Source organism: Benincasa hispida, chromosome 1 (genome assembly GCF_009727055.1).
Source record: "Benincasa hispida cultivar B227 chromosome 1, ASM972705v1, whole genome shotgun sequence".
In the NCBI taxonomy this organism is placed as follows: Eukaryota; Viridiplantae; Streptophyta; class Magnoliopsida; order Cucurbitales; family Cucurbitaceae; genus Benincasa; species Benincasa hispida.
Genome location: NC_052349.1, coordinates 95,649,438 through 95,661,592, shown reverse-complemented (window position 1 = coordinate 95,661,592; position 12,155 = coordinate 95,649,438). Strand labels below are relative to the sequence as shown.

Here is a 12,155-nt window from a genome sequence, read left to right as displayed (position 1 = left end):
TAAAGTGAAAGTTTTGAAAATAAAATAAAATAATACTATTTCTTAAAAAAAAAAAAAAAAAAAAAAAAAAAAAAACTTATTCTCTCCTTTTTCTCTTTTCTGCTTCTCTTAATTGTTTATCTTTTTCTGACAAACGATTTTTCTCCCTAGCTATTAGAGGTTCAAGTTCTTATTCCATAATTGTTGTACTAAAAAAAGTTCATGTCAATATCATGATGCAAGGTCTCAATTTTACAAAAATACAAAAATATTAATAAAGATGTTGACATGTCTGCTTGACATTTAATACTGTGATTATAAGATGATAGTACTTTTTTTCCCAATTAAGCTACAATTCGTTTTAAGTTTAAAGAATTTATAAAAGAATAACATTCAATTTCAATTTAAATTAATATGTAAATAAACCGAGATTTTCTAAATTCTTTTGTGACCAACCAGGAAAAAAGAAAAAACTAAAGAAAAAGAGATCTTTCTTTTCGAAGTTTATGAAATTCCAAAAATACCCTCCGCCCTATAATATCCTTCCTTCTTCCCCTTCCTCCCGCCTTCAAATATTGTTCTGTGATTTCATAATCAAAATCCTTCACTCTCTTTTCTCTCACACTTCCACTCCCTTCCTCCTCCAAATATGTCCATTGTTGAACTCGATTTCTTCGCCATGGAAAATCAATCCGCCGCCGCCGCCTCCAACTCCACTCTCTTCCGTCGCCAAAGAAGCCTCAAAGGTTCGTTCCACAATCTTAATTTTAAATGTGTTTTTAGGTTTACATATTTTAACGCGATTCTACTGTTTCTACGCAGATATTCAGAGCGCCATTTCCAAAATCAATCCCGCGATTCTCAAATCTCTCATCGTCTCTGGCTCTGCCGATCATAATCCTTCCGATTTCACTATTCCAATTGCGATTTGTCCGAAATTCCAATCGCCGCCTCCGTATCGGAGTCCTAATGGCGATCAGAATCTTTCGACACCACTGCCTGTTTATTCCGCCTCTACCTCAAGGTTTTCTTCTAATCCTTTATAATCGTAATTTGTTGTTTGATCTCTGAATCTGTATTTGTTGTTTGAAAATGTTGATTTGATTGTGGTTGTTGATTTTCAGGTTGAGTCCAGAGATCGCTTCCAATAAATATCCTCTAACGATTTTTTACAATGAAACCGTCGCCGTTTTCCACGTTTCTCGTGAAGAGGTATCATTCATTCAAACCATTTCCTCTTCATTTCCACTTTGTACGGATTTCAACCTAAAATATACATGACTTGGACATTTTAATCCTTGTATTCATTTTACTATTTATTATTATTTTTTTTATACCTGTTAGTATCGGACCAACTTACAGTTTTTGACTAGTCTCACATAACAACCCGCCTAACCCTAATTAAGTGATCATTATAGATTGAACTAATGACCTTTTTAGTATTTATTAGATTCATGTCCCTTATTTACAATTAGATTAGCCAATAATAATATAAATCTTTGTATTCATTTAACGTCCAAATTTCATAAATAAAATATAAACTTCGAACTAGTGAGATTTTAATGCAGGTTTCTAGTAATAAAATAATTATAATAATTAAGTTTATTATTTTAAATTAATTATTGGACATTAATGTCAATAATTACAAATAAACAATAAAAATTCAAGGTTAAAAGTATAAGTTTTGAAACTAGATATTATATTGAAATAAAACTCATTTTTTAAAAGTAAAATCATATCATTTTGAATTTTAGACATCTGTTAATAATTTTTGATGAGTTTGAAGGTTTAATTTTTGAAAAAGAAAAGACGAAAATAGTTCTCGTGAATAATGTGTGATTAAAAACTTCATACCGAGATTATGTCTTTTTTCTTATTTCTTTTTATATTTAGTGGATATTACTTTATTATTTGTTTGGATGAACATGTTATTTCATTCTATTAGTCGTAAATTTATATTATATTTGAGAGTCATGGATTCATATTTCTTGTATCGACATTCCATTTATTAATGGGATTTGATTAAAGTAAAGTTATTCTTAAATTTTTATTCATGTTTTAAATCCCTTGCTTTACTTGCACCTTTTCCAAAAGAACAATTCACTCAATATTTTATATTTGGCACGTTTTTTTAGTTTCTCTTATTTATTTAGTGTTGAAATTTCCAGATATTCCTAGAATTGATAAATTATTTTTAATTAGTTTCCTAAGAGAATTTATCAAGATTAACATGACTCAACTAAGAGAACAAATGATTGAATTCATTTAAATGGTAAATAAATCATTTTTTTATAGGTTTGGATTCTCATTCCTTTTGTTTATATTAAAAAAGTTTAATTTATAACATCAAAATGAAAACAAATTATTTAATTCATATTTGATAATTATTTGATTTTTTTCCCTAAAAATTAAGTATATTTTCTCTCCATTTCTCATGTTTCTTGAGTGCTAAATTTCAAATTTCAAAAGCAAAATTTTAAAACTATTTTATTTTAGTTTTCAAAATTATTAGTTATAACAATACTATATTATTATTGATTTTTTTTATTCAGATTATTTTTTATGTATATACATATTTTGAGGGAAGTTAATGAAAGTTGAGTTATTTTTCCTCTCATATTCACAAGTTTAATATGGTATTAGAGATTTAAAAACTCGTTTTCCCTCTTTCTTGCGTGTGAACACCATGGATTCATCAACTCCACCTCTTTCGTCTATCACTTTGATTGAATCTCTTCCTCTTTTGCCTCTCTTTCTAGCGGCTATTTCAACTTTGTCTACTATGATTCAATTGACTGATTCTTTAATTCATTATCATGAACAATACAATTCCACCTCTTCAAATAATCCCTATATTATACATCATAATGATATATCTAATCTTGTTCTGAACCACTCATTGATGATAATTATGTTATCTTAGCTGATCAATAGTTCTTGCTATGTCAGTTGGGAACAAAAAAAAATAGCAAATAAAAAAATACTGATAAAAAGTAGATGACAAATAAAAAAAAATTAGGAGTGAAAAAGATATTTATAAATTTAACTTTTAAAAACTAAAAATAAAAAATCACACAAACCAAACAGTGCCTTGATTTAATGTTTTTCTTTTTAAAAAATAATAAACTTTTAAATTTTTTAGTAAAAAAGTCCACATTTGTAAATACTATTAGTAATAATTGTTACCGACAAAAATTTTAAAATGAAAAATTACTCTTTAAATATCTGAAATATATTATATTATAATGAATAGTATTTACCGCTTTCTAACCGTGTACGCTACACTCCCACAAATAGGCTAAAAGCATTCTGACGTTTGCTGAAAAGGGCAGCAGCGCAAGCAATGGGAAGGGTGAAGCTGAAAAAGGGAAATCAATGGCTGAAATTTCTTCAAATCAGCACCAACAGCTGGTGAACGTTGATCCTCAAGATGAAGGTACGTATATCGTAATTTTTTCAAGTTCTCTTTTTACCTATTCTGTAGCCATTATTGACTTGTGTGAATAGGCTAGCATAGAATAAATAATGTTATAGAATAGCAACATGTGTTAAAAATGAACAAAATTTTACCATCGTTAATTTTTCTGGAGATGATGGTGGGTCAGCTGCCCACCTTTTTTGTTTGATTTCAACATTTGTACATAGTACATATATTCTTTTTAGTCATACAAAATATTTTAGTGTGGAGGATATTTTTTTATGGTTGACAGGTTGAGAGTATGTGCTTGAACCAATCTAGTTATATTTATGTTCATGCTTATTTATATATCTTATCATGCTTATTTGGTTCGATTTTTGGTATTTGTTATATATGTATATAGATAGATGATTTTGGATTTAGTTTTCAAATCTAAAATCAAATTGAACCAAAAATTCCTTTTTTCTTAAAAAAAATAATTTTTAATTGAATTGATCAACATTTAAGTAAAAATCGAATTTGAAGTGGAAATATGAAAAACAAAGTCCCATTTAGACTTTATATTTTTTTAACTATTATAAAAGAAGAATCTTAATATTTATTATTGTTTTCAAATAATGAAAGAAGTCCCAACACCCGAGACTTGGGACTTAGGGCTTTAGAAAAGACACACCTTCTTTTGCAGCCTTTTCAAGGTGAGGTGTCTAGATGCAATACCTAGATACACCTCGGATGACTTCTTAAAACACGACTAATAACGGTGATAAATTTGAAATACATTTATAAATTTCATCTAATCCTTATTTTCGATGTTTTCCAAAAATTTAACTTAAAAAAATGTTGTGTTTGGTTAATTTATTTGTAGATCTTCCATTAGCAAGAAAAAGGTCGCTTCAAAGATTTTTGGAGAAACGCAAGGAGAGGTAATAGTTTCCAATGTTGATTTATATAGATGTCATAGATATATGGAGAGAGAATTTATTTAGTCTACTAGATTTCTCTATTTATGTATGATATGATAAAACAAGATCCCCTCATCTCAATTCTCAACCAATTTAAAATGCATTCCAACTTATCTCAAATGGAAGTGTAATGTAACTAACCTAATTTGTTCGACTTTTGAGCAGAAACTTGTACTCCATAGAAAAATTAATATTTTTACTTTCACCTAATTTTGGATTTCTTCTATATGAGAAGATGTCCCAAACTTTTTGTTTTTCAAATTTAGACTAAATTATAAATTTAGTTTTAATGATTTAAAATAAAGTTTAAATTTAGTTCTTTTAGTGTTAAAAGTTTCATTCCTCTTGTACAATAAAATTCATAAATAGTCATGTATTTTTTTAAAAAAGAAAAACAAAATCTATTTTCCTGCAACGATGTTTAAAAAAAAAGCTCCTACAAATGGGTAAAAAAAGAAGAAAAAAAGTTCCACATTAGTGGAGTGTTGGATTTTGGCAACGTGCGGTGAAAAATTTCCATTCCTATCCCCATAGGTAAAAATTTCCATTTGAAACCACAAAATACTATAGGCACTAAAAAAGTAGTTTGTTCCATCTTTTTTTAGATGAAAATATCATTTAACTGTTATAGATATTAAAAGGCATTTATCAGTGATGGTAATAATGTCACTTATAAATGTCTATCCTTGTCTATATTTTATAGGTATTTTAATATATTTGAAAATATTTTTCAGCAATCTTGCCACTTAATTATTCTACATAGTATTGTTTTTTTTAATTTGTTTTATAAGAGAAAAAAAAGGACTGGTATGAAAAATATTGTACAGGTCAAATATTTGATGTTATCATAATATTTAAATTAATTCTTATAAATCCAAAAGTACAACTTATTGGGCATTTTAACATAGAATAATAAAAAAGCAGTGAGACATTATTTTGAAAGCTAAAATAATAATAAATATTAAAAGAGTAAAAAAAAAAAATTCTACCAGAAAGTTGCTGTTCGAAACCTATAAAGTTTTCATTTTTTAAAATGAACACCATTCTTAAAACTATTTTTTCTAACATTTTTTTTTTTTTACTTTATCCTATCTTAAGTGAAAGATTCCACATAATGAAAATACCATTTCGACCCTTATTAAGTGTCATCAATTTTATCTTTATCTAACACAATTTTCATGCACCCCAATTACAATTTTAAAACTTCATCCTAGTTTTTTATTTTGTTTGTCTCCATATTTTTGGTAAGTTTCAACTATCATTGGTGTTATTTTTAAAGGAAAACATTTGAAAAAGAAAAGTTTAGTTCGAATTTTCATGAAAAAAATTCTTATATGAAATTTCCCGTAAGAATGAAAAAATTAGGGAAAATTCGAAAAAATTGGAAATTGTATTTTTTTTAACACAAAACTAAGAATGATAAATAAATAAATAAAAACATAAGCTCCCCTAACGGGAATTCTGTAAGTTCAAGTTAAAAAAAAAAAAAAACTAATTTAAACTTACAGAAAACACATTTGGAATTTGTTAAAAAGAAATTAAACTAAAGTTTACGAGAATTGGAATCAGTTAACTTAAACTAACTTAAGAAAAAAAAGAATTGGTTTTATTAATTTCCTGCACAGACCCGGTACATTCTTTACGAAAAAAGAAAGAATGCTAAAATTTCCTGGTAATTTTGAAATGACTAGGAAATTTTAGCATTGTGTAATTTTTCCCGTAAAGAAATGGAATTCACATGAGTAAGCGCTTTAGGGTTTTTTTTTTTTAACATATATATTAATAAAAAGAAAAAAAAACTACCAAAACTAAAAATTTACCAGGTTTCACAGGAAAAAAAAAAAATATAGAATGTTAAAATTTTCTGGTCATTTCAAAATTACCAGCAATTTTTAGCCCTTTTGTCTTTTTTCTAGTAAAGAATGTACCAGGTCTTTACAGAAAAGTATAGGATGCTAAATTTTTTTTTCCCCTTTTCTTTCTTAATATAAAAAATAAATTCCATTTTTTTTAATCTTTTTAGATATAAAAAGATATTTATATTTTATAACAAAAAATTTCACTTTTTGATAGTGTAAATATTTCTGGGATTTTTTCGATTATAGGAATTTCCCCTTGTTTTTTTAGTAAGTCCAATTCTATTTTTTAATTATATTTAAGTTAGTTGTTTATTTTTTCTTTTTAAACTTAAAAGGGGAATTTTCCTGGGGTTTAAGTTTTTATTATTTACCGGCCTTAGTTGTGAGTTGAAAAAAAAAAAAAAAATACTCTTTCCCATTTTTTTTTTGGAAAATTTCCTAATTTTCCGTTTCCTTATAGCTGAAAATTTTCAATCCTTACTAGAAATCCCAAGGAAACTTTTTTTCTCCAATTCTTTTCCTTTAAAAATAAGAAACAAACTTACGAAATGAGAAACTAACGTTGATGTTTTAAAATTGAAGTTGAGTATGAAAACTTGAAAAATGTTAAGTCAAGGTAAAATGGAAAACTTTTGAATGAGGGATAAAATGATATTTTCGTTATGTGGGACCCTCGACTTAAAATCTAAAAAAATAATTTTTAAAAAAGAGGTTAGTTTCTAAAAGATAAAATATTTTTTAGGTTAAAACTAACAAATTTTCAATTCTATGCTACAAGTTTGAAAAGTCCATTTTCTTTTTGAAGGTTGAAGATACTATTATATTTTTAAAAAAAAATAATAAAAGAATATTTTTCATGTTTTCCTTATTATAGTCGACTTTGTAAATTTTTTCTATTTTTATCAAAATTTTAAATAAAGTGTGTATAAATAAATAAATCTAGTGTTAGTGATCTTAAAAAAATACGATATTCTAAAAATAAAGAAACGAATAAACTAGTAAAGACCTTATGGAATGAAAAAAAAAAAAAAAAAAAAAGAATTCTCATTTGTAAGTTGTAACACTATTTTAGGCATTTAGTTTAAAGAAACCAAAATAAGAAAACATAATAATAACCGATAATAAAACATTTATGTTCTAAGGTCAACATAGCTCAATGAATATATGAATGTTTTAATAATCAATAAATTTTTATGCTTCAAATTCATTTATGCTACATGCATACAATGATATCAGAACCTAATTTTTTATCGGTAGAATGTGTTAATCCAATTGCATTAGCACTAAATTATCATTAAGTCTTTGTCTTAATAACATTCTAATTATCCTTTGTGGTAATAATCAAGTTCGTTGGTTAATTCTATTGAATAGTGCTTTGGTAAGCCTTGTGTTCTCGGCAGTAGAATCGTAAAAGACCGTTGGTAAGCTCGTTGTTGTAGAATTTTCAGCATCCTGATTATTTGTCATAATAGATAATTCGAATTTTAATAAGACTTTAAGCCTTAAAAAATTTTAATGTCTAAGATAATTGGAAAAATGCTCTCTAAAGCCCATATTGCTAAAAACTCAAATTTAATTGAAGATTATTCAAATGATTTTCAACCCTCCATAATGAATAGTCAAAATTTGATTTTCTGATTATAGAATCAAAACCAGAGAACAATTTGTCCCAATTAATAAACTCTCATAAACTCTTTGTTTATTTTCAAGACCATCAATTATTCAACACCAAGAAAAATATAAATTTCTTCATATAGAATTAATTCAAATTGCCATAAAACCACTTTATAGAATAGGATTAAATACTCCAATTCTATTACTAATAAAAGACAGAAACTTTTCAAACTCAATACTCTCTATAGTCGAATCAAATTTAGAAAGAGGATCAGTCTATTTTAATTGTTATCCAAACTTTTCAATTTCATTAAGTGATCCAAATATACTTAGATCTTTATTGCTTGATATTAAAATTCAAAACATGGATTGGGAACCACGAACTAAATCTATTGTAGGAATATTTCGGATACATTATAAACTAATGCATACAAATTTATCCCCCAAAGGCTCTTAAAACTTCTGCCAAAGACCAAACCCTCCGAATGGAAGCCAATATGGAACACTCAAATGTTTTTACTCCAAAAATGTTATCTTGGAATCAAATTACTCATAATTCTGGATGAAATTTAGAAGATGCTTTTAAACCTTCAATTGAAGATCCAAAATTAAAATGTATTATTGAAAATGAAGATGGAAGTGTAGAAATACAGTTTCAATCTTCAAGATATGAACCTCCTAGATTTTCTACTACATATGAACCCAAAATGTTAACCAGTTAAATGTTATTTTCAAACCCTTTACAATTAACAAAATAGAATTAGTTAAAGAATTTTGGTCTGACAAAAATAAACTTTTAAGGAATAAATTTTTTGAATCCTTTACCAAAACTGAACAAAGTGAGATTCGTGATGAATATTACGAAACAATGGAAAAACTTAAATTAAATATATATTTCTTCCATTGGATGAAATATAAAACCTATTATCAAAACCTTACATCTTCTTCATATCAACATATTAATACTAATACCTCTTCTCCCACATGGGAAACTAAAAACCTAAAAGATGCATAACTTCTTCACATTCAAAAAGTAATAGCTTCACCTTTCAAGATGATAAATGTACCTGAAATTGGAACAAAAGTACCGACAATAAAAGATATTAAAAATATACAATTACAGAATAATTATTCTAATAAAATTTTACATACAATATCCAACCAAGTAGAAAGAATAAAATCCAAACTTGAATCTCAAAATTACCCTATAAAATCACAACCTCAACTAATCGATAAAACCAAACCATTGTTTAAACCTTTTGAAATATCAGATAAAGATTTAAAATTAATTAATTTTTCAAGTAAAGAATCTAATAATATTTTAGACAAAATTAACCTTCAATTACAAAACATGAATTTAAATTCTACAAAAGAATTTAATACACTTTTGGTCAAAATCATTCTGACATACATGAAATAAAAGATAATCCTGATGACTTACAAAATAACCTGAAGAACAATTTCATAACCTCACTCTTCAAAAAATAACAAATTCTAAGTATCCAAAATTTAAAAACTATTATTCTAGACCATCTCTCCTAACATGCAATACGAAGAGAGACATCAATTAACCCATTCTAAATTTAATGCATGAAATGAAAAATACACCGACCACCAAATTGCTCAAATGCTAATTTTCGGTTTCACTGGCAATTTAAAAGGATGGTGGGATAATTGTGTATCTTCAAATGACAAAACAAGATATGTTTTTTGTACAAGTGAATTTTTCCTAGACAAGTTAAGTTTTTGCCTTGAGAGAGAAATTGTAGAGAACTTGTAACTTGTGTTGAAAAATAAAGAAGTTCTTCATTTTCTCCTCCCGAAAGTTCTTCATTTCTCCTAAACAATTCAAGTAAGTTTATATTTCGTACATCAATCTTTCTTTATCAATTTCAATAATTTAGTCTTGTTTTATTAAACTTTCAATTTACACCAACTTTTCATCATCATTTCAATCACATATTAAATTAAACCTTTGCCTCATTCCATACCAACATACTCATTCCTTTCCATTCATTCCATTTCATAATAATCATATAATTTTTTATTCCATTTTCTATTTCTTTTCCATTCCATAATTTTCCTTTTCCATTTCATCTACCTTTGCCACGCGTCATCCATTTATTTTTTTCCAAACACATCTTGCCACACCACCATCTAGTCAATATTATGTTTAAATTTAATAGATATATTATTTGAGGGTCCTTTTAAACCTTTTTTTTAAATTTTCATAGTCTGAAATGACTAATTTGAAATATTAAAGACTAAATACACACATTTTTTTAATATATATTTTTCGAAGAAAAAAAATCTCCTTACTTTATGCTTTTAGTTTAGGGAAACCAAAAAAAAGAAAAAAAAATGATAAAAGAAGATGCAACATTTGGTTCATCATCCATGGCTGCCATCGTCGTACGGCCCATGTGTTTATTTTTCTCTTCTTTCCTTTTCCTTTATACCTTCCTAGTTTTCATCCATGCTGCCACTGTTATCAATGATTTTTTAACTTACCCGTGGAAGGGGAGAAATATTGGGAACCTCTCACTCCTACTAAACAATATAATTGAAAAATTAAAAGAAAACAACAAATTAGAAAACACAAGAATTTATGTAGAAAACTTCATAACTAAAGAATAATTATGATCCACCAAAAATAAAAAATCCGTTATGTGAAAAATTATTACCATCACACAAAATTTTCTCTTCGATTCCAATTACAAGAATGTTCTCTAAACTTTTGTACGACTTACAAACAAGACAATACAAAAGAAAATTTGACTAGAGTTCACACACCTAAACTTAAAGTATTTAAATTTATTTATTCAAAGCAACACATATACATACACAAATTTTTTCATCCATAAGTTTAATGACAAAAGAAGAGTTATTTTGAATATATTCAAATTTCAAGGGTTAAAAAACGAAACTTTTGACAAAAGTCTTGAAGAGTTATTTTTTTTTGGTGCTTTTAACGTTTTATGCATGTAAGTTAAGATGTTGCATTTTGTTTGTGATTAAAGAGCTTGACCACCACATTAATCAGCAATTAAAATGCATTAATTAATTTTTATGGGATTATGATTTATAGGTTAATTCCTGCTGGGCCCTATGGTTGTCGCTAATTCTAATGAGTCAAGGGAAGACTACGAGTTAATTGGGAATTACTACTCTCAATTTATTCCAAATAAGTACAAATTTTGTACTATTTATTTCCATTAGTTTATTATTTTATTAGGGTTAGGAAGTTGTGCTTAACAACTTTGATTCAAACTCTTTCCATCATATTTTACCTTATTTTTATCGTTATCTTTATTTAGATAATAAAATATCTTTACTATAGTTGACTCACATGCATTCATGTCTGTTTCTCTCGAGTGATTATTTCATTCGATTTAATCAAGGATCTAGAAACTTAATTGATTTAGAATATTTTTTTGTACTTCCATGAATTTTTAATAACATATGGATATAAGTACAAGGTAGAAAAACAACGGTACCCTAAATATCACATATAAAGATTATAACTCAAAGCTAAATTGCTAGTTGGAAACACGTATAATATATGTGAAATCTTCGTGCTTTTAAACTTAATTTTGAAGACTTGTCATTAGATATTATTCTAAATGATAAAATATTAAATTGATTCATTTTCTCATTAATCTAAATATAATTTATTATTATTAATATTATTATTTTACAATATGTGAGTAATGGGGATCAAATCTCAAACTTTGAAGTATTGATGATACACTGACTTATATCTATGTTGGCTTATCTAAATTCACTTTCTAACAATATCTTTTTGTGAGCTCATGTACTCGTGGGTTGAGTTGGTTTGGGTTGGATTGAAGTACTTTTAGACCCAACTCAAGTATTCGGGTGGTAAGTTTTTTCAACATAAACAACTCTTATCAAATAATGAACACAATCCAACCATGAAGTTTTGAGTTGAATTGGTTCGGATTACTCGGATGTATTAATATTTTTGTTTTAAAAATAAGTAAAATATTATTATGTAAAAATTTTATTTAATTATTTTTATATATTGAATTAAGATTTAGAACTCAATTTTAACTTATATTTTGAAAATTTACAAATTAATTTAAAAAGGAGAGGGACAAGAACATAGAAGCATCAAATTTATCCATTTGTTTTTTAAATAATTTTGAATGGAAGTTTATTCATATGAAGGAAAGAAAATAAACAATAAGTGATAAGTAGTCAAGTATAAGTCAACGTAAATGACTCATGGGCCATATGATACAAAGCCCAACAACCAGCTCATCCACTCCAAACCTTAGGGACATAATAATTAGAAAAAAA

At 26.7% G+C, this 12,155-nt stretch overlaps 1 protein-coding gene across 1 annotated transcript; it reads left to right on the top strand.

Moving 5' to 3' along the window:
- Positions 1-544: 544 nt before the first annotated feature.
- Positions 545-11,106, top strand: LOC120091211 (protein TIFY 9-like). The gene is made up of 6 exons (XM_039049134.1): positions 545-725; positions 802-1,003; positions 1,104-1,191; positions 3,277-3,415; positions 4,263-4,320; positions 10,921-11,106. The coding sequence occupies exons 1-6, from the start codon at positions 629-631 to the stop codon at positions 10,952-10,954; spliced, it is 618 nt and encodes a 205-aa protein (XP_038905062.1). The 5' UTR covers positions 545-628; the 3' UTR covers positions 10,955-11,106.
- The last annotated feature ends 1,049 nt before the right edge of the window (positions 11,107-12,155 follow it).

Coding starts and splice junctions, on each gene's coding strand:
- LOC120091211 (XM_039049134.1), top strand. CDS start 629: ATGTCCATTGTTGAACTCGATTTCTTCGCCATGGAAAATCAATCCGCC. Junction 726..801: donor TCGCCAAAGAAGCCTCAAAG/GTTCGTTCCACA, acceptor GTTTCTACGCAG/ATATTCAGAGCGCCATTTCC. Junction 1,004..1,103: donor TATTCCGCCTCTACCTCAAG/GTTTTCTTCTAA, acceptor GTTGATTTTCAG/GTTGAGTCCAGAGATCGCTT.